General features: G+C 45.8%; 1 protein-coding gene across 5 annotated transcripts; it reads left to right on the forward strand.

Moving 5' to 3' along the window:
• The first annotated feature begins 8,649 nt into the window (after positions 1-8,649).
• PEX5 (peroxisomal biogenesis factor 5) lies at positions 8,650-24,971 on the forward strand. 5 transcript variants are annotated; one of them, XM_059682115.1, is made up of 16 exons: positions 8,650-8,805; positions 9,452-9,614; positions 10,624-10,659; positions 10,929-11,061; positions 11,281-11,412; positions 17,087-17,192; positions 17,926-18,016; positions 18,412-18,522; positions 18,782-18,874; positions 19,217-19,336; positions 21,285-21,428; positions 21,633-21,703; positions 22,118-22,330; positions 22,626-22,791; positions 23,133-23,290; positions 23,511-24,971. In XM_059682115.1, the coding sequence occupies exons 2-16, from the start codon at positions 9,468-9,470 to the stop codon at positions 23,710-23,712; spliced, it is 1,923 nt and encodes a 640-aa protein (XP_059538098.1). In that variant the 5' UTR covers positions 8,650-8,805; positions 9,452-9,467; the 3' UTR covers positions 23,713-24,971. The 5 variants fall into 5 exon arrangements, with proteins under 5 accessions (XP_059538098.1, XP_059538094.1, XP_059538095.1 ...); XM_059682111.1 differs by lacking the exon at positions 8,650-8,805 and having other exon boundaries at positions 19,241-19,336; XM_059682112.1 differs by lacking the exons at positions 8,650-8,805; positions 18,412-18,522.
• The last annotated feature ends 736 nt before the right edge of the window (positions 24,972-25,707 follow it).

Consider the following 25,707-nt stretch of genomic DNA (forward strand, 5'->3'; position numbering starts at 1 on the left):
TGTCAGTCTAGACTTCTCCCTCTCCCTTCACCTCATGTCCAAGTGGTGATGACACATGTCATTTTTACCCCTTAAAATCTCTCAACATGTCTTTTCCTTTCTCTTTCCTCTACTGCTGTTACTGTGTTGCTTCAATATAAGCCTGGTCTCCTTGCCTCTGGGGTCTTACTGCACTCCAGCCTGACTCTGGGTCTGAGTGACCTTTCCAAAGTGCAATTCTGGTTATGCCACTCTCCTCTTAGAACTTTCCCGTCCTTCCCATCACTGCCAGTCAAGTTCTGGTGCCTTGGGGGTGGCACTTCACCCAGGGGGGTCAGACCTTGCCTCCCTCCCTGGCCCCTCTCTGCCACCTCTCTTGTGTACCTGGTCACACAGACCACTAGTACTTCCCCAAATTCACCCTGCTCTTTCCTGCCTTCGTCTTTGCACATACTGTTCCCCCTGCCCAGCATGTTCTTTCCCCTTTGTGTGCTTATTAACTATTCTACTTATCTATTCTCTTTGTGCGCAATCTTCTACTTATCACTGAACGCCCAGTTCCAATGTTGCTTCTTCCGGGAAGTCTTCTGTGCTCTGGCACCTCTTGTTTATGCCCCCATCACAGCACTTCCTACTAGACTGCAGTACATGTATGTTTCCACCACCAGATTTGTGATATCCGCAGCAAATTATATAGGGTCTGGCACATAGCAGGGGCTCCATAAATGATGAGTGAGGTGGTGTGTGTGGCTCTCACACTGAGGCTTATTGGTAGAAGGGGAGAGGAGAGCTGCTCTGGTGACCTCTGTCCTGGGAGGTCAGTGCATAGAGGACAGAGGTGGCCAAGCAGATGCCCTGTGGCAGCCTCTCCTGTGGTGGGGCCACCTGTATGCCAAGCTGACATTTCTGTGTCTGTGGCAATACCATGTGGGAGGCAGCTCTACCTGTTCAGCCAGAGTCCTTCAGAGGCTCAGGTGATGGCTCAATAGGTAGAGAGGCATGAGAGAGACTTTGTTGTCCTGAATCTCAGTGTGTTCACATCATTCTTCTCCCTCTTGCCATCCCTCCTCACCCTCACGCTCTCTGGTCTCCAAGACCACAGCTTCCCATGGGGAGGAGCTGAAGCCAAGTGCATCCCGTTATTTCTGTGCTTGCCCTGGGAGCCCATGCACTGTGGCTGAGACCTCAGCACGGGGTCCTTATTCACCTCCAGTTCAAGCCACACCTCTATGGAGAGGGTGGGGGAGAGGGAGAGCTCACTGGGAACTCCCCGCATCCCCTCCCCTTGTACACACATCAGCAGCATAGAATGGCAAATGGCAGCGTGGAGTCTTTCTTACATCTGCCCAACCTCAGCCAGACTCCTGGCCTTTCTGGATCGTCTGCCCCTGGGGTGGAGTTTTTTTCTGAAACCTACCATTCTACATTAGTTTCCTGGAGACTCTAGAATCAGAGCCATGGATCACTGATTATGTCTTATAGGTGTAACCTTTCCTGTCCCTCGTGCCTGACACCCCGGATCCCAGTGTATGGTTACTGCCATCTCCCTCTATGACAATGGAACACATAGAGGCATCGTGGGTGGTGGTGGGGGTGGTGGTATAAGCAGGAGCCTGGTGGCCTGGAGAAGACCTTGAACTCCTCTCTCTCTCTCTCTCTCTCTCTCTCTCTCTCTCTCTCTCTCTCTCTCTCTTACACACACACACACACACACAAGGAATGAGGCATGAGGTAAGATGCTAACTCTGACCATGCGGAGGAAACACAGCAGGCAGCAGACCAAATGGGTTTTTATTTTGTTGCTCAAGATCTCCTGGAAGGCTGCTCCATAACCTCCCGAGTAGAAGCTGGAAAAGCCTCAGGGTGCCTGGTCTTGGGCAGCGTTTCCAATTTACCTACTCCCATTTGATTCGAAATAGCCGACACATCTCCCTTGGCCTGACTCCATTCTTCTGCACTGGAAGGATGTTTTCCTCTGAAATCCTCTCTCTGCAATGAAAATTAATTAGCTTTCCAAAAGCTGCAAGAGCTATGCCCTTGGGAAAAGCCATGCTGTAGAGGCAGATATGGTAACAACGAGTTCAAGAACAAAGTGTGTCCTTCCTGTTACCAGGCCAGAGACCTTAAAACTCACCCTTGTGCTTCCTGGGTGTTAGGCGCATGCACACACACAGACAGACAGACACACACACACACACACTGGTAGTGTGTAAATGCAGGAGGGCTCTGCACACTTCAGGAGTCTCCATTCCACCCTGCAACCTCAGGCTAATGCACCAATCAGCAAGAATTCGGAAACCTCCATTGCCCCACCCACTAGCCTTCACCCTGGGGACTTGGTTGGTTAGGGAAAGAATGACACTTCTGCTCTCTGTCTTCTAGGAGCTATGGAAGGTCTCATATACCCTTCAGAATGTAATATCCATGTTTGCTCCCCAAAGTGTGTCCCCTAGAAGATCCCCCAGAGTTACTCTACCTCAGGACTCTGGACTATATGTTGACCTGGTGACTCCCTCAGATCCTGGGATGTCTCCGAGGCGTGTCTAAGGATGAGTTTGTGTCCACTCTGTTTCTCTGTGCACCTTGGGTATGGTTTCCCGGTTTCCTGAACTCCACTTCCTGGGAACCCTCTCCTCATGCAGCATCCTTTGGGCGAGTCCCTGGCAGGTGGGTGGAGGCATCTGACAGACAGAGAGGAGGAGCTAGCAGGATTATTTTCACAGCACTGGTGTCATTGCATCTCCCGCGGCACCACGCGGTCGCTCCCTTAAAATACCCACGTCCTACAGGAAAAGGACAGATGAGGATTTAAATTTAGCAACAGTGAGTAGGGGGGAGGGGGTGATGGAGACTCTGGGATGTGGTGGAGCCGACTTTGAGAAAACGGGAGTAAAAATCCCACGATGCCTGGGTGAGAATTCCAATATACAAAGATAAGGGAATGTCAGCCCCAAAATATCCAGTCTCAAAGAGCTGCCCACATTTCCCAAGTTCTCACCTCAGGTCTGCAGCCCTGTCCTGTCTCCTCATCAGGTGTGGTCTTTCCCCCTTAAACACATGCAGTTAGGATTATTCTGTGGTCTCCACATGCGCTGCGGTGTGGCAGGCTCTGGGGAAAGAGGCTGCTAGTGGGCAAAAGCAACATTTGAGAAGACCTCTAATTTTAATTAGGCCTCTGAAGGAAGAGCAGTCTTCCTTCATTCCATGGTGCTACAGGGAGGGCAAAGTCTGAAAGGCATGAAGCAGTGAAGAGAGGGTAATACATCTTCCAGATGACAACTGGTCAAAGCCCCAGGGCACCAGGTGGACTTAGGCTGCTCATGCTACCTAGTCTCCTGATAGTTTAGCAGTCCCCTCACAGAGCCCAGGGCCAGGGACCCTCTCCCTTAGCCCCTACTCTTTTTTCTTTTTTGAGCGAGAGGAAGAGAGAGGCATAGAGAGATAGAAACATCAATGAGAGAGAGAGACATTGATCAGCTGTCTCCTCCATGCCCCCTACTGGGGATCAAGCCCACAACCCAGGCATGTGCCCTGACCAGGCATCAAATAGGTGAATTCTTGGTTTGTCAGTCAACACTCAACCACTGAGCCACACTGGCCAGGCCCTCAGGGCCCTACTCTTTTTTTTGTTTTGTTTTCTTATTTTTCTTTTCTTTTTTATTAAATCTTTATTGTTCAGATTATTACATTTGTTCCTCTTTCCCCCCCCCATAACTCCCCTCCTTCCAGTTCCCACCCCACCCTCTGCCCTCACTCCCCACCCACTGTCCTCATCCATATGTGCACGAATTTTGTCCAGTCTCTTCCTGCATCTCCCACACCCCTTTCCCCCCCAAGATAGTCAGTCCATTCCCTATCTATGTCCCTGATTCTATTATAATCAACAGTTCATTCTGTTCATCAGATTATTCACTTGATTCTTAGATTCACTTGTTGATAGATGCATATTTGTTGTTCATAATTTGTATCTTTACCTTTTTCTTCTTCCTCTTCTTAAAGGATACCTTTCAGCATTTCATATAATACTGGTTTGGTGGTGATGAACTCCTTTAGCTTTTCCTTATCTGTGAAGCTCTTTATCTGACCTTCAGTTCTGAATGATAGCTTTGCTGGATAAAGTAATCTTGGTTGTAGGTTCTTGGTATTCATCACTTTGAATATTTCTTGCCACTCCCTTCTGGCCTGCAAAGTTTCTTTTTTTTTTTAATTAAATCTTTATTGTTCAGATTATTACATTTGTTCCTCTTTTTACCCCCCCCATAACTCCCCTCCTCCCAGCTCCCGCCCCACCCTCCGCCCTCACTCCCCACCCACTGTCCTCATCCATAGGTGTACGATTTTTGTCCAGTCTCTTTCCGCATCTCCCACACCCCTTTCCCCCCCAAGAATAGTCAGTCCATTCCCTTTCTATGTCCCTGATTCTGTTATGATCACCAGATTATTTATTCACTTGATTCTTAGATTCACTTGTTGATAGATGCATGTTTGTTGTTCATAATTTGTATCTTTACCTTTTTCTTCCTCTTCCTCTTCTTAAAGGATTTAAGCATTTCATATAATACTGATTTGGTGGTGATGAACTACTTTAGTTTTTCCTTATCTGTGAAGCTCTTTATCTGACCTTCAGTTCTGAATGATAGCTTTGCTGGATAAAGTAATCTTGGTTGTAGGTTCTTGGTATTCATCACTTTGAATATTTCTTGCCATTCCCTTCTGGCCTGCAAAGTTTCTGTTGAGAAATCAGCTGACAGTCGTATGGGTACTCCCTTGTAGGTAACTGAGTTTCTTTCTCTTGCTGCTCTTAAGATTCTCTCTTTATCTTTTGCTCTTGGCATTTTAATCATGATGTGTCTTGGTGTGGTCCTCTTTGGATTCCTTTTGTTTGGGGTTCTCTGCACTTCCTGGACCTGTAAGTCTATTTCTTTCACCAGGAGAGGGAAGTTTTCTGTCATTATTTCTTCAAATAGGTTTTCAATATCTTGCTCTCTCTCATCTTCTGGCACCCCTATAATTCTGATGTTGGTACGCTTGAAGCTGTCCCAGAGGCTCCTTACACTATCTTCGTATTTTCGGATTCTTTTTTCATTTTGCTTTTCTGGTTGGGTGTTTTTTGCTTCTTTGCATTTCGAATCTTTGACTTGATTCTTGCGCTCCTCTGGTCTGCTGTTGGGAGTCTGTATAATATTCTTTATTTCAGTCAATGTATGCTTAATTTCTAGTTGGTTCTTTATCACAACATTGGGGGTCTCATTAGATTTCTTGAGGATCTCATTAAGTTTATCGGCAGCTTCTAGACAGTTCTTGAGAGACCTTAAAAGTGTGGCTCTGAACTCTATATCTTCCATTGACAATTTTGTCCTGTTTCTTTGTCTCCACATTTTTTTTTATGCTTTCTTGGTGCACCCCCTAGTGGTCTTTGTGCGCAGTCTTGTTGTAGTTAAGCCTTGATTGTTGTAGTTAATACTGGGGGGATTTGACCTCCAGGCCAACTGGCTGTGAGAGTCAGCTGTGTCTGCAGTGGGAGGACTTCTGTCCTCTAGGGAGGTGCTAATCTAGCCTTTGCCTGAGGCTATCTGGCAAATGACTCTGTGCAGGGCTTGGGGGGGCGGGTCTCATGGGATCAAACAGAGCGGGCAGAGCAAGCAGTTATGGCTGCTCTCAGTTCCGTCCCCAGGGGCTCTGCCTCTCAGAGTCCCAGCAATCACTGCAAACCTCGGAGAGAAAGCTGCCTTCGAGTTCCAACCGAAGCCAGACAGTCCTGCTTCTCCCGTTTGAGTCCAGGTCCCTAGAGACTCGCCCAGAACTGGAGCTCAGGGCGTGAGCCTCCCTCCCGATTGAAAACGACAACCGCGTCCTCAGCCACCAGCCCGCTCCACGCAACCTCTGCACCTCTGTATTTTCCACACTGCGCCTCCTCTGTGTCTCGGTATGCTGTTCTCTTTGCTTCTAGTTGAAGAATTTCCCCTCAGCCAGCTTTCCTGTGGTTCTGGGTGATGTCCGTTCCGTCTTTTAGTTGTATTTCTGAAGTGGTTGTTGGAGGCAGCATTCTCCGGTGTTTACCTATGCCACCATCTTGGTTCTTTGATTCAGGGCCCTACTCTTTTTTTTTTTTTAATATATTTTATTGATTTTTTTTACAGAGAGGAAGGGAGAGGGATAGAAAGTTAGAAACATCGATGAGAGAGGAACATAGATCAGCTGCCTCCTGCACACCTCCTACTGGGGATGTGCCCGCAACCAAGGTACATGCCCTTGGCCGGAATCGAACCTGGGACCTTTCAGTCCTCAGGCCGACGCTCTATCCACTGAGCCAAACCGGTTAGGGCTCAGGGCCCTACTCTTGACGAGCCATCTTGTTGCTTTGAGAAAATCCTATAGCACAGAGGGCCCCCTTGCCAGGTGAGGTCATGGGGAGCAAGGCTGATGAGGACTTTGCTATCAGCTCTGCCCCTGTTCAAATCCCAGCAACTTAGTGTTTGTTCTTTGTCTTTTTCTCTAAGCGTTGGTTCATCACCTAAAAGGGGAATTTTAGGTGAGGCTTAAGGGTCAAGTGAGGCTTAAGTAAGAGCTTTTTCTGAAAGAACTCAGAATCAGCATATTACATGTCAGCTATTATTATCATTAACTGTTGGGAGATGCACAAAACTATTCCTAGTCACAGTAAATGGGGTCTTTTAAACCATGAAGTTCTAGAGATCCCCATCCCGCATGCACTGTCTTATTCCTCATTCAAAGTCCAGGCACCATATGGTTGTGGTTTTGAACACATGCTTTGGAGTCAGAGACACCTGGATTTTCTTCTTCTCCTTGACACTTTACAGGAGCGTATTGAGGCTAATGCCCATAGGAGAATGACTATTTTTATAGTTTCCAGTGTGTTTTAAACAGATATGAGGTTATTTTAAAAAGTTTACATTTTATTGATTTTTTTTTACAGAGAGGGAGAGGGATAGAGAGTTAGAAACATCGAAGAGAGAGAAACATCGATCAGCTGCCTCCTGCACACCCCATACTGGGGATCCGCCCGCAACCAAGGTACATGCCCTTGACCGGAATCAAACCTGGGACCCTTCAGTCCACAGACCCTTCTATCCACTGAGCCAAACTGGTTAGGGCACGAGGTTATTTTTTTTTAATAGATAGGGGCTTTAGCAACGGGAGTGCCTAGGTTCTTAACAAACAAGAGCTCACAGGCTGTTGGGTGCCAACTTCTGTGGGTGACCTTGATTTGGATGGGCAAAGCTGACCTGGTACTACAGTTAATACAAAAACAGAGATTAGTTCAACAAACAGGTGGTCTTTTGGTCACACCTCAAAATGGGCAGAATCTTGGCTATGAGAGCTTTTTAAGTAAGGCATTGGTAGGCAGAAAAATAATATAAAGCCACTGTAAAATGGAGTTGGTGCTGCCATCCCGCATGCACTGTCTTATTCCTCAAACCTTTGGGATGTTAAGACGGGGCAAAATAACCTTTGGATTGGGGCTAAACCAACACTGTGTCCCAAATAACTGTTTGTAAAGATAATAAGAAAGCATATATGACTACTGGACTGAAAATGAAAAACACGCCTGGAATTAATGTCATGATGTAAGCTTATTTGCACCAACAGAAATGCTTTCCTTCTACTAATGTTATTGTGTACCAGGGGAAAAGGGTATTGGGTTAGGGCCTCTGAAAGGAGAATTTTTGCATCATCTTCAGGCCTGCCCTGCCATTCTGTTTCCCTGATGTATTGGAGCAACTTCTCTACTTTCCCCGAAATAAGTTTGCGCAGCTATGCCTCCCGAGTCCCCTGGAACCTCCACCTTTGAAATTTGCAGGACAGCCTGGCCCAGGGTGCCACCTGCTGTCTACCTATCACCCCCCTGCACCCTGGGCTGGACTCGGACTTTTGTTCTCTTGGCACTAACCCATGCCGGCCCATCTACCAGCAGCCCTGAGCACCTCGTGCCCTTTTGCATGACACCAGGATTCCCTTGGTCTTGGAGGCAGGTGAGATTTCAGGGTTTCTCAGTGACCTTGAAGTTTGACACCAGAGCCACTACTGTGGCATATGGTGGGGTATGTGGCTTAATCCGTGGTTAAAAATCATTTCTTGCATCTTGTCTGTGCTTTCCTAGTTTGGAGCAGTGGGAGTAAGGTCACCATGGTGACCTTGACCAGTGGCGAGGGAGGGGTCAGGGAAGAGGAATGATTCACTGGGCTCCTTCCCCTTGGTCTCAGGATGCTTGGACCCTATTTTAGTCTACGAAATTTGTCATCATCTAGTGCTATTTCCCCCACTAGCCAGAGGTGGCAGAGGGCTTGAGGGCAAGCTTCTGTCTCCATGGAGACTGTACGCGGCCAGCTAGGGGCGATTTAGAAGGGGACAGGCCTAGAAGGCTGGGGAGGGCCCCGATTTGAACCTCGCAAATCCCGCGTTATACGGTGCGCCTCCAGGGAAGAGCCGGAATGAACTGAGCCTAGGATCCAGCGCCCTCGGCTTTCACCGAAGCGGAGGAAGCCCCTCCTAGCTCCATTCTTCTTCGAGCTTCCCTTCAAATAAGTCCTGGAGTCCGTGATCCTTGTAAGAGCTCCCAGAGGGGTTCCAGACTTCCCCTTTAAGGCGCTCTTCCCCTTTAAGACTCTCGGTGGCTCCCGTCGTGCCGCCTCTCGACCTTAAGGCCCCGCCCCTTCAACGACTTCCGCGAGGCCGCGGCCGCAGCCCGGCGGTCACGGCCCCTTTAAGCCTGAGCCCCGCCCCTGGCGCCCCGCCCCATCTTTTCCTCTCCCACTCGGCCCGTCACCAGGTGCCCCGGCGGGTCGGGCGGCGCGGCGCGCGACGGTGAGCGCAGGGCCTGGGGGACCTGAGGACACGTTCACCGAGCGTTCCGCGTCCTTGCCGTGTCGTCGCGGGTCCCGGGACGGGGCTGGGGCTGCGCCTGGGGCGGGGGAGACGGGGTGGTCCGGAGCGCGGGAGGGGTGGGCCTGGCTCGGCGGGGCTGGGGGAGGGGCTCAGGTGACTTCGGGGAGGGGATGTCCCTCCTCGGTGCTGTGGGGCCGTGGGGAGTGGGGGGCCTGGCGTTGCGGTCTGGCGGCGGTCCCACTCTTCCCGCCCTGCTCTGCCCTGCCCCGCCGGTACCCCGGTACAGCCCGGTTGCGGAACTGTCGCCCCGTCGTCTCCCGGGGTCCAGGCCCCTCTGAGGGTTGCCGGCCGGTCGGTCCCGCCGCCCGAGTCTGCAGTCGTGGAGGCCGCTGGGGAGGCCCAGGCTGAAAGCGGCGGCTTGGGACTGGGGGCGGGGGTGCGGGGTGGGCGGCGGGAGAGCAGCGGTCCCCTCTCGGACTTCTGACCGAGCTGAGGCCGCAGCAGAAGGCACAGGTGGGGAAGGGCCGGGGGCTCACCCGGGACGGGCGTCTGTCTGCCTCCTGCAGATACTGGCTGGGTGGTGGTTTGGGTGTGACAGCGGGACCTCACCTTCTCTGCCCATCAGAGAGCTGGCGGTCGCCATGGCGATGCGGGAGCTGGTGGAGGGCGAATGCGGGGGTGCCAACCCGCTCATGAAGCTGGCCGGGCACTTCACCCAGGACAAGGCCCTTCGGCAGGAGGGGCTGAGGCCCGGTCCCTGGCCACCGGGGACCCCAGCCTCCGAGGCGGTGAGTGTTCTTGGGTCGGAGGGCCGGGAGTGGCGTGGGGTAGAGGGTGCCTATTAGGGAATACACCGAACGGCTTTCTCAGTGCGCGGCCAGACTTTGTAAGACACGCAGTACCCGACTGTGCGGTCAGGGGCACTGACCTCTTTCTCTTTAGGTTGTCAAATAAAAAAATGACAAGAGCCCACACAATAGCCGTCCGCTGTGAATGAATTAAAGTGAGACCTAGCCCAGCGGGTTGTGGCTCACTGGTTGCTTCAGCCCGTGAGCCAGGAGGTCACAGTTGGATGCCGGTCAGGGCACATGCCAGGGTTGGGGGCTTGATCCCCAGAGTGGGGTGTGCAGGAGGCAGTCGATCAGTGATTCTCTCTCCTCATTGATGTTTCTATCGCTCTCTTCCTTCTCTGAAATCAATAAAAAGATACATTTAACAAAAAACAAAGTTATATCTTTTTTTTTTTTTTGGTCGGATCAGCAGAAAATTTATTTATTTATTTATTTATTTATTTTTGTTTGTTTTTTGGTGCCATGACTCGGATGAAAATTTATTTATTTTTATTTTTTAAAAAGATATATTTTATTGAGTTTTTACAGAGAGGAAAGGAGAGAGATAGAGAGTTAGAAACATCGATGAGAGAGAAACATCAACCAGCTGCCTCCTGCACACCCCCCACTGGGGATGTACCCGCAACCCGGGTACATGCCCTTGACCGGAATCGAACCTGGGACCTTTCAGTCCGCAGGCCGACGCTCTATCCACTGAGCCAAACCGGTTTCTGCGAAAATTTATTTTTTGGTGTGCTGCAGAATTTTAGGAATTAGTTTGTGTGTGCCATGAGATGAAAAAAGGTTGAAAATCACTGCTCATCGTGTTGCGAAGAATAGTTACCACTCAATGAGTGTTTACTAAGCAACATGCTAAGCATTGTACATCTTTACATTGATGGAGGCAACCGTTTTATAGGTGAAGAAACAAGGCTCACAGAGGTTTTGTTGTCTCCCTTCTGTCTAGGTCCCTAAGCCTTTGGGGGTAGCCTCTGAAGATGAGGTAAGTATTCTAGTCTCTTCTGTTTCATTTTCCTGTTGCCCATTGTGTTTTTACTTTAAAGTTGGTTCACCCACATTTCAGTCTTTGGACTTTCCTGACCAAATGAAATTTGCTTTAGCCCTCTTGCTTATTTTTTAAAAAATGTATTTCTTGGCATATTCCCAAATCTGTAGTTTCTGTGTTTTCTTTTCCTTCTGTTTGACATTAGTAACCCGCATCCCATGGCCCTGCCTCTTGCTGGGTTCATCTCACCATCTCTCTTCTGACAGTTGGTGGCCGAATTCCTCCAGGACCAGAATGAACCACTTATATCGCGTGCCCCTCAGACCTTCAAGATGGATGACCTCCTGGCAGAGATGCAGGAGATTGAACAGTCAAGTTTCCGCCAGGCACCCCAGAGAGGTGGGTCCAGAGTCTGATGGGAGGGGAGATCACCATTTTTTTTGTGTGTGCAGATAGAGACAAGGGGGTTCCATATTTGGATGCTGCTGGGACTGGGAAACTTGAGATGCAGAAGGAGACAAAAGGAACAGTGTTTTCATGGGCACTCAGGGTTCCTTAGGCATGAGAGAATGATATTCATTTCTTTTGTTTCTCAGTTCTCTCCTTCTCTATCTCCAGCCCCTGGGGTGGCAGACTTGGCCTTGTCTGAGAACTGGGCCCAGGAGTTTCTTGCAGCTGGAGATGCTGTGGATGTAACGCAGGATTATAATGAGACGGACTGGTCCCAAGAATTCATCTCTGAAGTTACAGGTGAGGCTCCTCAGGGGAAAATCTGAAGTGGTTCCTATTGGGGTCCAACCCCAGCAGGTCCAGGGGTTCCCAAAGGTGTGGACGGAGTCGGTGAAGAAGGAATGACATGGAGACAGCGTTCAGTTGATCAGCAGCCTAGCAGGTTCTCTATCCAGGATCTCCAGCCAAGTTCTGTCTTTATTCTGTTACATCTGTGTTTATACCAGTTGATTTTAATCGTATCCATTCTATTCCAAAAGTTAGGGCATTTCTTATCTCCATTCCAAGGTTACTCTATTGTTCAATTAAGCTACAACGAAGTAACTGAAGGAGATTCTCTTAAGTAAAGATTATGTAGCTTAATCGTGATTGTTAGTAGTTAAAGTGATTAACTACCCGCCTGGCATTTAGTTAAGGGGTTTTATTCCCTCCCTAACTCCAGGGAAAAACCCCTACCTGGGGAAACAACCTTTCTCGGAGAGGTGACCTTGGTTAAAACGCATAGCGCTAAGAAGGGGAGCAAACATTAAGGACAGTGTGCCATATACACCAGGTCCCTTGAACCATATGCTGTGCAGATGTTTCTTCCCTGCAGAGACTGTGTCAAGCAGCAAGGGTGGACCGGCTTCGGCAAGTTCCCATGGGGCAGTCAGTATTCTGCACTGTTACCTAATTCATCTAAGGGTATATGTAGAGTGATTCAGCTGCTTAAGACTTTTCTGAATTCTTGACTCATTTCTATGGGCCACTAAATCTGATTTCTCTTAGGTGATAATAATAATAGGGAATTGAAACTTATATTAAACAGAGGATTATTTGTGTTTGTGAGAGAGAGAGAAAAAGAGAGGTGGGGGAGGAGATGAGGAATTATGTTTACTTCTTTGTTACCTGAAACTTTATTATTGTAGTTTGGTGGAGAGATTGGATGGATTGCAGTGTGGCTCAGGGAGGGAGAATTATTTAACACACCCTATAGGATTTTGGCATTAAGTTATCTTGAACAGAATTGGGCCTTGGAGAGTGAAATTGCTGAGTTCAAGGGCCTGAAGTATAAGATCTTGGAGGTCAAAGACCATACCCTGGTGATGATAATACAAATTAATAAGAATAGCTAATGTTTATTTACCATGTTTAAAGGCTTTGTGTTTAGTGCTTTAAATGCATTATCTATTTAATCATGAGAGCCCAGGAGATAGTTACTGTTTTTATTCCTAGTTTTATAGATAAGAACTTCGCCCGAGGTGACACAATTTTGTGAGTAGTGGAGTTGGGATTTGACTCTGGGTTTGAATGATTCCAGACCCTGTGGATTTAACCATTATGTAGTACTGCCAGGCCTACAGCTTCAGCTCTTCAGGGTCTCAGCCAAATTTTCCCTCTTTGAGGGCATCCATGCTCACTGCATCCTTTGAGATTGATGCATGGTAAATAAGTTGTGGAGTTGGGATTTGAGGCATAGAAACATGAATGATGAGAGAGAATCTTTGGCTGCCTCCTGCACGTCCCCCCACTTAGGATCAAGCCTGTGATCCAGGCATGGGCCCTGACTAGAATCGAACCATGATCTCCTGGTTCATAGGTTGCTAATTTCACTGAGCAACACCAGCTGGGCTATATATGTTATATTCTTAAACCCATTTGAATTTTATAGTAACACTTACAAGGCAGGTATTCCTCCCCTATATTATGGATAAGGAAACTAAGATTTGGGAAGGTTAAATACTCTGTCCAAAGTCATTCAGTAACAGAGCTGATATTGGAACTCATGATATTGGGCTCTATACTTAGAACCATTACACTATCGTTGAGAAATCTGAGCTGTAATACAGACCCTCCACCAGACTGAAACTCAGTGTTTCATATAAACCTTAGTGTAAGTGCTATCTCTTATTACATAGAGACTTCTGTTGTAATGTGTGGGTATCAGTCATTTATCACAACTCAAAAAAAATCATTGCTACTGTAAGCATTGAGACTGATGAGATTTTTGTTACAATTAACTGAATTATTTGCAGCCATTGAAATCTCCCTTAGCCTGTAAGTGAAAAACAACTTAATAAAAAACACACATTGGACTTTATCTTAAATCTGTAAAATATTCTTTGGGAGATCTCTTTTTTATACATTCTTTTGTAACCATGCCTGCTTCATAGAGGCAGGGACATGGGAAGCTGGAAAGAGAAGTAGAGCTATTTGGAGTCTGCCTTCATAAAAATGTCTTATTGCAGTAGTATATTGCTTTGTATGAAGTGAATCTTCAGTGTTTAGTGAATGAATGAAGTGAGATCTGGGAGAAAGAGCTAAAGGAAATTGATTTTCTAGTAATTGATTTTTTTTATTATCCTCAACATTTGTGGGTGATATGATTATATTGATGATATAGATTACTTGTTACTTTATGGATAAGTAGACTGAGATGAGAGAAGGATATATTCTTTATACCCTTATTATTTTCTAATCCCCATTGTTGCAATTCTAGAATTAAGTTTAAAAGGAACGGTGAAGTTCAATTTTATTGTTTTATTTGGAAATACCTATAGTTTCACTGGAAGTTGCCAAAAAATGTACAGAAAGGTTCTGTGTATCTTTTATTCTGTTTTTCTCAATGATAACATTTTGCATAACTGTTATGCACAGTATCAAAATCAGGAAATTGCTTTTGGTATAATCCATAGAGCTTATTAGATTTCACCAGGTTTACATGCCCTTATTTGTATATGTTTTTATAGTGTTATGAAGTGTAGATTTGTGTAACCACCACTACAATCAAGATATAGAATTATTCCATTGCACATAAAGTTACTTTTTAGTCTGCCAGATTTCTTGATTGAATATGCCCTCCAACCCTAATTTTCTGGGCCAAATAATTCTCCACTTCATGATTGCTTAGCTCTAGGAATGAAACACATCCTTAAGGAGTTTTGAATTTAGAAGGCCTAAGCTAACGTGGTGTGTGAGGTTCAATGATAATGAATCCTGTACTTTCATAGGAAAAACAGTGGGCAATAGAAGCAGAAGGTGAGTGCCTTAGATCTCCCCTGGATGGCAGAGGAAGAGGCTATGGAATAAATGGGATAACAATCTCATTGTGATGTTTTCTATTTTTGTTGTAAGTTTGCCACGAGTGGCCAGCTATGATAGCAATAGTTAATACTTGTTACTTTGTGTTTTATGTATGCATTATCTCATTTGGTCTTTATGACCTCTCTCTGAGGTAGCTATTATTATTTCTATTTTATAGATAAGGAAATGGAAACTTGGCAGGTTGAGTAATTTGTCTGAAAATGCATGGTGAATAAGTTGTGGAGTTGGGATTTGAGTGCAGGTAGGCTGACTATAGAATCTACATGTTTATTACTGTGCTATTTAGCAAATGCAGAAAACTGATGGATAGGGGTAGGAAGTTCTGAGTTTGGGTTGGATGTGCCTAGATGGAATGAACACACAATGAGAAACTGTAAGAGGTGAACATTCTGAATTGGATAATTGGTACCTGGGTTGTTAGTTTGAACTCTACTAATCAGTGTGTCCTAGGACAGTCCTTTTCCATCTGTAGGCTTTAGATGTTTCAATCTCAGAGGTATCCAAATGAATCTGATTTTCTGCAAGAATTTCTCAAAAAAATATTGTGAAGGCCAAGTGGTACTCTTTTGGTAATTTTATTTTGACTCCTTTGTTGGAGCAGGTTCCCAAATGCCAAAAAATTCTGAGTCTTTTGGCTAATATGGCCGAATATTAAATTACAGGTATTTGTAGAAGTCTTTTCTCACCTTTGGGATTTTCTTTTAGTTTTTCTCATGTCTGTTTTATAGTCCAGGCACTTTGTATTTTTTTTCCGTTGCTTCTTATCTTTGAGAGGAGCGTTTCACAGAAATGGTGTTCTCTGTAAGGAGCACTTGTGGCCTGAGTATGCTTTTGTAAAACACTCTAGTTGAGAGTAAGGAGGAGGGACTGGTTATTCTTCAACAGAATGGGACAAAGGAACTGGGAGGTATTATAAAGTCTAAGTGTTAAGCATCTCATTATTAGGTCTCTACTCTTGAGCCAACAGTCTAGTTGGGGCAAAGGAAAAATAAATGTTGCCTGTAAGAGCTAGTGAGGGATATATAGATATAAATGTTGGGAATCTGTGACATTAAGAGGGCCCATGATCAAAAATATTGTCAATGATATATTTTATTATATTGGTAATATCTACATATATAAGAAGCCCGTGGCTGTAATGCTGTAACGACCAAACAACTGGTCACCAAGAGGTGCATGGAGCACCTCTAGGTACCGCCCCCCCCCTCCACTGGCCCATGAGCTGCGAGCTGCGGCAGGGTGGGGCTTGCTCGTGGCTCGTGGCAGTGAGCTACTTGTGCACGGTGAGACTGGGGTCCTGGTGGCGCGGCAGGTCTGGGTCTCACGTGATTTTGTGCGCTGGGCCTCTAGTATTATTTATAATTAGATATATTCTGAGAGTCTTGATTCTTTATATTCTCAGATTTTGACATTGCTTTCTCAGATGTTGAGATTACTTTGTTCAATTTATTCAGGCAAAATTTCAGTTAAATGGAATAGAATATAGAGTTCTGCTAAACATTAATACTGAGAGGATAAATCTCCTCAGCATTAAAAGCAATGACAGTTCTTCAAACTGGGGACAAAGACAGGAAGTCCATCTTAGTATCTGGTTTGTAAAGATGTGGATGCAGAGCAAAAGGAATGAACACTGCAGGCTTATGCTTTCTCTATGTTTACACATTCTTTAGGGCCCCTTAGAATAATTTTTTTTGGCCTTTTCCCCCCCTGACTCCAGAATAGTAAAGGGCAAAGTCCTGGAGGTTGAGAAACAAACAGTGTAGCACCCTCATTTGACCTGTTGCCTTGATATGTTTATTCAGATGTTGCAGCTGTGCCCTTTGTCACTAGAGCTAAAACAATTTCTAGAATTAGACTTAAAAACATAGCCCTCAAAATTAATCAAAAGTGACTGAAGTCAGAATAGTGTTTATCTCTGGGGGGTGGAGGTATGAGGGAACCTTTGAGGGAACTGTAAATATTCTGTATCTTGATGTGGGTGGTGGTGATTTGAGTGTATTCATATGTAGAAACTAATGAAGCAGTCTATTTAGTTTGGTATACTTTATGAACTTTCATGTTTGTATTTTAAATCTCAGTTAAAAAAACAAACAAACAAAAAATCCAATAGGAAGAGTGGACCCATGTATCTTTAATTCTAGCTCAGTGTTCTGGTTCTCAGATTCTCTTGGTAGGTATAGTAAGATGAAATAGGCTCCTTTCGTTAGGAGGATGTGAACTCTGTAAATGGAGAACAGACCAGAGATTTGGTTAAGGAACTAGAGTTCTTCTGTTCTCCCTTAGTTCCTTGCTGCTTCCCAGCAGTACCTTTGAGGAAAGTGAAGGTCCTAGTACCTGCTTTTTCTTATTGAGGTTTCTGACACTTTAAGCAAAAGGCTTTGGTCCTTATTCTTTTTATTTGGTCTCCTGTTCCCGGTTCAGTAAATTTCCATGCCAGGCCCTTGGGGGAGTAGGTTGGATACTGAAAATTTAGTAATATATATATTTTGACCAGGGGTCTCTGAGGGATTAAATAGGATTTTGTCTGCTTTGGCTTGGTCAAGGTAGTACTCTTTTTCCCAGCCCCTTCACTGAATCCTGTGTGATTTTTTCAACTCTCTGCTCCTTGCAGACCCTTTGTCTGTGTCTCCTGCCCGCTGGGCTGAGGAATATCTGGAACAGTCAGAGGAGAAGTTGTGGCTGGGAGAGCCCGAGGGAACGACTGCCAGTGATCGCTGGTGAGTGCAGCCATTTCTTCCTGGATGGATCCCTGTGGAAGGAGGATTGGACAGTTTTCCCAGCCTCCTCCAGTCTCCTCCCTCTATATTCCCAAACCATCTTGCAAAACCTTCATTTTGTACATTAAGGTTCCACCTGTATTATGATCCCTAAGAATCCTAACTGTCCTAACCAAAAGTTTGTAACTTTACCTTCTGCACCCTGATTCCTTTTTATTTTTTATTTATTTTTATTTTTATTTTTTTAATATATTTTATTGATTTTTTACAGAGAGGAAGGGAGAGAGATAGAGAGTTAGAAACATCGATGAGAGAGAAACATCGACCAGCTGCCTCCTGCACACCCCCTACTGGGGATGTGCCCGCAACCCAGGTACATGCCCTTGACCGGAATCGAACCTGGGACCTTTCAGTCCGCAAGCCGACGCTCTATCCACTGAGCCAAACCGGTTTTGGCCCCTGATTCCTTTTTAAGTTGGAGCCTGTCTATTCTTTCTCTCTGCAAAGATATGTTTGGGAAAGGGAGAGTTAAAAGGATATAACTATTGCTTTACACTCCTGCCCAGATGTCCTTCTTTAATGTAAATTGTAGATCCTCAACAAGAGAGTAGAGTAAGGTCACTCTCTTTTCCCCCATAGGAAGTGTGATTGCCATGGGCTGGGAGTGGGGAATAGCATGGGGAAGGTAATGGCTAACTAATGTGTAAAATTAGTTTGTCCCTACCTGTTCCAGGTATAATGATTATCATCCTGAGGATGATCTACAGCATACTGCCAGTGACTTTGTGGCCAAAGTGGATGACCCCAAATTGGCTAACTCTGAGGTGAGCCACACCCCACTGCTGCTTTGCCCAGGAGAGCTGGTCTTGGAAGTCAAGGGTCTTGCTTCTCTTACCCCAGTTCAGTTTAAAGAGAAGGAGATGAGATCCTTGGTCTGTTCCTTCTAATTGAGAATGGAGACTTTGGATCTGCCTCTTCTTCCAACATTCTTTCCTCATTTCCTTGCTTACTAACTCCCCCCCGCCCTGCCTTCTTAATTCTTTAAAGCCAGAAATCCTTTCTTTTTGCTCTCTACCTTTTTTAGGGTCTGTAGTATATCTTTCCTACAGCCCAAGATGGTCAGGGGGGAGGGCTAAGTGCAGGCTCCTCTTGGGCATGGTTGAGAGTGCACACTTGGAAGTTCTTTCCCGAGTGGCCTATGTGTGTCTCTGTGCCCCAGTTCCTGAAATTCGTGCGGCAGATTGGCGAGGGGCAGGTGTCCCTGGAGTCCGGTGCAGGGTCGGGCCGAGCTCAGGCAGAACAGTGGGCAGCAGAGTTTGTACAGCAGCAGGTAGGACATTGTCACCTCCCAGTTCCACTTCAGAGCCAGCTGGTGTCCTAGGCTTTGGGTTCAGTGTTCAGTGGTCCCAGATGGGGAAGGGATTTTATTGTCAGCTTGTCTTGGTAGCGTTCAGGTCTGAGTGGGTGGGAAAGAGATTCTGAGAATGTTCTCAGAAGTGTCCAGGTTGGTGGTGTTCAGTGGGTATTTAGTCAGTGTTTAGTGGGTAGAAAGTTGGTGGTGGTGGTATGACCATCCTTCTTTGTCACAGGGTACATCAGATGCCTGGGTTGACGAGTTCACAAGACCAGGGAACACATCTGCCCTTGATATGGAGTTTGAACGAGCCAAATCAGCTATAGAGGTGAGAGCAGATAGTGCAGGAGTGCACACTGCACAAGAAAAGACTCCATTGGAGCAAGTGGGTGTTAACATCAAAGATGATGAGCATAGTGTTCCTGGATCATCTGTGTCAGAATTGTTTGGGATTGGTGCCTCTCAAAAATGCTAATTCCTGCATCACCTCAGATGACTGAATCAGAATCTGGGAGGAGGATCTAGGAATCTGCATTTTGAAAAAGCTCTTCAGATATTCTGAACACATTGAAGTTTAACTAGTGCTTAGGGAACCGTTCTAGTGGAGCTGAGGTGCGGTGGGGTGGTCATGATGTATCCCCTTTTTCTAGCTTCCTTCCCTTCCTTACAGTCTGATGTCGATTTCTGGGACAAGTTGCAGGCAGAGTTGGAGGAGATGGCGAAACGGGATGCTGAGGTTCACCCCTGGCTTTCTGACTATGATGACATCACGACTGCTTCCTATGATAAGGTGAGAACTAGATTTTCAGATCGCAGGATTTCCTTGTTTTGTTGTCTCTCCTTTAATCCTGAATTTGGATATTCACCTTTTTTAATCCTCACCCAACAGTATTTTTCCATTGATTTTTAGACAGAGTGGAAGGGAGGGGGAGAGACACACAGAGAGAGTCATTGATGTGAGAGAGACACATCGATTGGTTGCCTCCTGCCCTCACCCCTACCAGGGTTGGGGATTGAGCTTGCAACTGAAGGGTGTGCCCTTGACTGGAACCGAACCTGGGATCCTTCAGTCTGCAGGCTGATGCTCTAGCCACTGAGCCAAACAGGCCAGGGCTGGGTACTCACTTTTATGTAATTATTTTCTTAAGCCCCTTTTTTCTGAAAGGAACATTCCCTTGCCCCTGCTGTCCTTTAGTAATTGAGAGTATGCTTTATTCTTAGGCTATAAAGGTTAATAATAGACCACCCTTGTCAAATAACAATGGTGCGATGACATTATACTTATGGTAGAAGTTTGCACATGATGCAGCAAGAGCTTGGGAGGTTGAGAACACTTTGAGAAGATAGATAACTCCTTTGGTGTGGAGTGGTAGTTGGTAGACTCTCTGTGCCTCCACACCTTAATACCTATGTATTTTTTTAACTCACAAGTTTACTTTAAATTCTGATCTCTTCCTGCAGATCACCCAATTTAGGGTGTTTTCAAAGAATTATATTAAATAAATGTTAGGAAAATTTTCCAGCAGTCAGTGGTGAAAAATGATCAAATTTTGCATATAGCATATACTATTGACTTAGAAGTGGATGTTATTTCAGGGTTATCACCATGAAAAAATACTACCTGTGGGTTGTAGGGCATTTGGGGATGTGGTTAATAATTAAGCTGCTGAGTTGAAGCATGATAGGGAAGGGAGAGAATTGCTTGGTTTTGTAAAAGACAAAATAGGAACTGAGGAGGTGAGTAGGGATATCTTTTTCTCAGCTCAGATCTGTTTGGGAAGGGATTCAGGGGCTAGAACCAGGGATTGAGATACAAGGCAGGATGCTGAAGGCAGATCTTGACATAAGGGAGCTGTGCAGAGATAGAGATGAATAAAGTTGAAGATAACTTTAAAAAAATCAATGAAAAACTTAGTACTAAGAGAAATACGATTTTGCCTATTATCCCAGTGTGATTTCCCACTTTACCTCATTACTCTCTGCCTAACATGAAACGCCACTAGACAAAACTTTGCACAGAGCATCATAACTCTTCCCTGAAACGAGAATTCCTCAGCTAGACGGGGACAGTGTATTTCTGAAACATTTCTGCCCTCAGGATTTTGGGATTAGCTATCATTTACCATCAGATACAGATTAATATTAATAACTTTTAAGAATGAAATTGGGGAACAAATGAAAAATTTCTAAGTGCTTCAATACATGCTCTCTTATTATTGTCCACCATGACTCCATGAGTTGGGTAAGATTTGCATTTGAATGGCAGGGTCTCTAATTCCAAATTGCCTTATAATGTAGTTATCCTTTACATTGTCACATATTGCAGGATAACTAGAAATGCCCTGTGAAGAGCTAAGGAGAGCTTATCTTATTACCGCAAGCAAATCCTGGCAAGACATATATTCTGTTCATTGGTGAGAAGTCAAGGATTTGGAAATTCAGGTCTATAAAGGGTTCCTAAAATAAGCTTATGCCCGGCATGGATCAGAGTTTGTAGGCCAGCCTAGCGTTCCAGTTATTGTGAACAGGAGCTAGAAGTGTGAGCACAAAACTGAATGACTTCACTGTAGTCATACATGATCTCCTTATTAATATGGAAATTTTGTCATCATTTGTTCAGATATCTTTCTGGAGACCTTCAACTTCTCCACCTTTGTCTTGGTTGTCATCTCCTATTCCTGCTGCTCTGTGATGACTCCTTCTCATATGGGTTCTTACTTGGCTTCTCTTCTTTCCAGGGGTACCAGTTTGAGGAGGAGAACCCCCTGCGTGACCACCCCCAGCCTTTTGAGGAAGGGCTGCGGCGACTTCAGGATGGGGACCTGCCAAATGCTGTGCTGCTTTTTGAGGCGGCTGTGCAGCAGGATCCTAAGCACATGGAAGTGAGTGACTCATTCTTCTGACTTCACATTAGAGACTGCTTCCTCTAGTTTTGAGGGAGGTCCCAAAGAGTAGTCCAGATGGACTAGGGCCAGTGTGCTGGCCTGGGATGGGGTGAGAGTGAGATGGTGAGTGGCGGGGAGCCAGAGGAGGGGAGGATGGAAAGGTGAATACAGGGGTGATGGAATCTGTCAACTTCTCTCTAGGCTTGGCAGTATCTGGGTACCACACAGGCAGAGAATGAACAAGAACTATTAGCCATCAGCGCACTACGGAAGTGAGTACACTGAGAGGTGGGGTGAGGTGGGTCCAGGGCTCTCCAAATCGCCTTTAGAATGATAAGAGCCCAGATCTAGATCCATGTCTTCTTTCAGGCCACTAACTAGAGTGTTTTTCATGATTAAAACTATAAGGTTTGGAGTGAGTTGGCGATAACTGATTCTATTCCTTCAATAGCTTTTGGTTTTATTTGTGAGACCCTGGCTGGTTCCTTGGCTGCTAAACTGTTCCCTTTCTCAGATCTGTAATTTTATTAGTAACTTATGTGTAGAGGATTCCTCTGTATCTTAATCGGAGGGAGTTGGCAGGTGAGGCCATCATGACTGCATTCCAAGGCTTGGCTTGGATCCCAGGGTACTGATGGGTACCATTGTCACTGCAATACCAGTTCTGTCCATCTCTGTTCAAACAGGTGTCTGGAGCTAAAGCCAGATAACCAGACAGCATTGATGGCACTGGCTGTCAGCTTCACCAACGAGTCCCTGCAGCGACAGGCCTGTGAAACCCTGCGAGACTGGCTGCGCTATACACCAGCCTATGCCCATCTGGTGGTGCCCGGGGAAGAAGGGGCCAGTGGCGCAGGACTGGGCCCAAGCAAGCGCATCCTGGGATCTCTGTTGTCTGAGTGAGTGAGGGGTTCCTGGGGTGAGAATGGTAACCCATTAGGAGAACCTTGATTTTCGATATTTGGATAGGGTGAGACTCAAGGATCTACTAGTACTTGAAGGAGGTCTGCATTTTACAGTGTAATGCTGGGAGGAGACAGAAAAACAGGTTTGTAAATTGGAATTTGGGAGTAGAGTAGGAAGGATGGCTGATCGATTGGTAATCTCTTGGATCTGATTGACTAATTAAGGAATTATTTTGGAGGGGTAGGAATATGTAGACATGTCCATCCACATTTTCCTCTTCTTTTCTAGCTCCCTGTTTCTTGAAGTGAAAGAGCTCTTCCTGGCAGCTGTGCGCCTGGACCCTACAAACATTGACCCTGATGTGCAGTGTGGGTTAGGGGTCCTTTTCAACCTGAGTGGGGAGTATGACAAGGCAGTGGACTGTTTCACAGCTGCCCTCAGCGTTCGTCCCAATGTGAGCCTCAGGGGAGGAATGGAAATGGGACATCACTCTGTACCTTATGGAAGAACCATTTGTTGGGACCTTTGGAGTCATGGGATAGTTCATTCCAGTGTTCCATGTACAGGTTACCTTGGGAGAATTGGGCAAAGAAGGGTGGGTGTGCAGAGCCATCTGAACTTACAGGAGTCTGTATGGTGAGAGTGGTTACATTGAGCTACACAATGAACTGTTGAGAGGAAAGGAATGGGGTGGTAACATACATTAGCTAAACAGATTGGTGAACAAGGGAGGAATGGGCAGAATTTGATCGGAGCTTGGCTTATGTTCCTAACCCTTCTTCATCCCTATCTCAGGACTATTTGCTGTGGAATAAACTAGGGGCCACCCTAGCCAATGGAAACCAGAGTGAAGAAGCAGTAGCTGCATACCGTCGGGCCCTCGAGCTACAACCAGGCTATATACGGTCCCGCTATAACCTGGGCATCAGCTGCATCAACCTTGGGGCTCATCGGTGAGAGTATCTATTGAGTAATGAATGAATGAACTTCTTGGTGAGGGTATCTACTGAGTAATAAATGAATGAACCTTTTCTCCCTGCCTTTGTCCCTAGCTCCTCATTCTCTGTTCCTGTTACTTGACTATCCATCCCCAGCTTTCCTTCTCCCCATACCAGCTGACCTGTCTCCTTCCTTGGTGTTTTGCTCACCAGCTCTCATTTCTGTTCCCTACAGGGAGGCTGTGGAACACTTTTTGGAGGCCTTAAACATGCAGCGGAAAAGCCGGGGCCCTCGGGGTGAAGGGGGCGCCATGTCAGAGAACATCTGGAGCACCCTGCGTTTGGCATTGTCCATGTTAGGCCAAAGCGACGCCTATGGGGCGGCTGATGCCCGGGATCTGTCCGCCCTCTTAACTATGTTTGGCCTGCCCCAGTGACAGTGGGATGGGCTGCCCTGTGAGTGTCTGCCTGGAGGGGTCCCCGCTCTGGATGTGACTCCCTCTCCCCAAATGGGCCTACCAAGGGGGTGGGCTGATGATCATAAGCGGTACGGCCTCTCAGGAGTGGCCTCAATGTAGGGGTGGGTAGTCTTTGTTCTAGTTCCTACGTAATTGTAGGAAAATGAGCTGTATCTCTTGAGTCCCTTGGTAATTCAAGGGTGCACACCCGGCTACAGATCTCTGCATATCATGCCCTTTCTTGGTGCTGCTTTTTGGGTAGGACCCAGAGATAATAGGGTAACTGTTGTCATCAGCTGCCATTTCTCATAGGGTCTACCACATTTGTAATGTCTGTCCCCCCTCCCCCTTTTACTGGGAATTGATAATAGTACAGCTTCCTTGGGCAGTTATGTGTAGGCCATTCTTCTACCATGCACCTCTGTGATGACCATATCTAGGGCGGGATGGCAGGAGTTGGCCTGTTGGACTTAAATGTTGATTTGGCTCAGCAGAGTCAAGTTTTGGTAGGGGTGCTCATAGTTCTGTCATTGGACCTCTCCTGGCTGTTGCTCAGATTCCCTGGGTACGATGCTGCACACAGGAATGCTGGCCTCACGATCTGGGGGTCCTCAAGAGCTGCCAGGGTAAATTGCTACACAGTATTTGGGTATTGGGTACAGGAAGTCTCACTTGTGGAATTAGCTAGCCTAGAAGGGGCCTGATGGGATCAGGTCAAGGGCTGTGCTCTGTGCCCTTTGGTGGAAGGACGGCATTGGGACGTGGGATGTGAGTGTAGGAGTCCCTCCTCTTAGACCTGTGAGTAGGAATTGAGCTAATAGCTCTTCTAGAAAGTTGCTTCAGAAATTGCCATCTTGCCAGATTCCTAGCAAAGAGATGGTTCAGTGTTACCTTAGGACTTTGCTGTATGTCTTGAAGTGTTTCTAGGGGAGAGTGTAAAAAAATCCCTTTCCCCTATCGTACCTCTGCAAGGTGAAGATTGAGGGAAGAGGAGGGAGTCTCTTGGGTTCTTCTCACCTGTGCCCTGTGTGGGGAGCTACACTAACCTGCAGAAATGACTGCTGAGCCTCTTGCCTTGTCATTAGTAGCTAATGATCAGAATTTTTTTTTTTTAACTACCATGGTCCCAAGGTTCCATTCTCAGATTTATTTTTCTTTGTATGAATATGTGTAAATGATTTTAAAATAAAACTGTAAAATATTTGTAGGAAGAATAAATGGAACTGACATGGGTCTGAGTTCTGTTGCCAAGTATGAAGTTGGGATGTTGGGAGGTGGGTTGTTGGTGTTTGGAGGATTGGGATTCAACAGTTTTCCTCTTTATCTTTCAATTCTCATTGGTGTACTGATTGCACATCTGTGTACCTAGTAATTACTCAGCACCTACTACGTACTAGGTACTATGAATAAGATGGACAGGGTGCCTGTGTTCATGGAGTTTATGGTTTATCAGGACAGACAGATGTTTAACAACCATGTGCACTTTTCACACTTGTGTACTACAAAAAATATGGGGTTGGTGCTATGTCATTTTGGGGTATTGTTTTATTGTGAAAGACATGGGAGGATTTGTATAGTTTTTTCCAATGCTTAGGTTTCATTTAAAGGTTTCATTCAGCTCTGCCTGGTTTTCTCAGGACTGTATGAAGAGCCATATCAACATGGGTCACTATTCTGGGGGAAAATTAAAAAATATAAATAAATTTATATTTGAAAATAAATGTTCATGGCCACATTAGAATTAGAAAAAATATCTAAAAGAACTTGTTCTATAAATTTCTAGACAGTGATATATTATTTAGTTATTTATATTTATGGTACAGTTTCCAAGGCCAATAAATGTTAAGAATATAATGAGAAAAGGTTAATAAACCACAGGTTATCCCTAGGAAAAAATGCACAGAAAAGAGAATAAAGGAATATTCCAATATGCTAAAAGTGTGAGGATTTCCCCCTTTTTGTCATATCCCAATT

The sequence above is a fragment of the Myotis daubentonii genome, chromosome 2 (genome assembly GCF_963259705.1).
Source record: "Myotis daubentonii chromosome 2, mMyoDau2.1, whole genome shotgun sequence".
NCBI lineage: Eukaryota > Metazoa > Chordata > Mammalia > Chiroptera > Vespertilionidae > Myotis > Myotis daubentonii.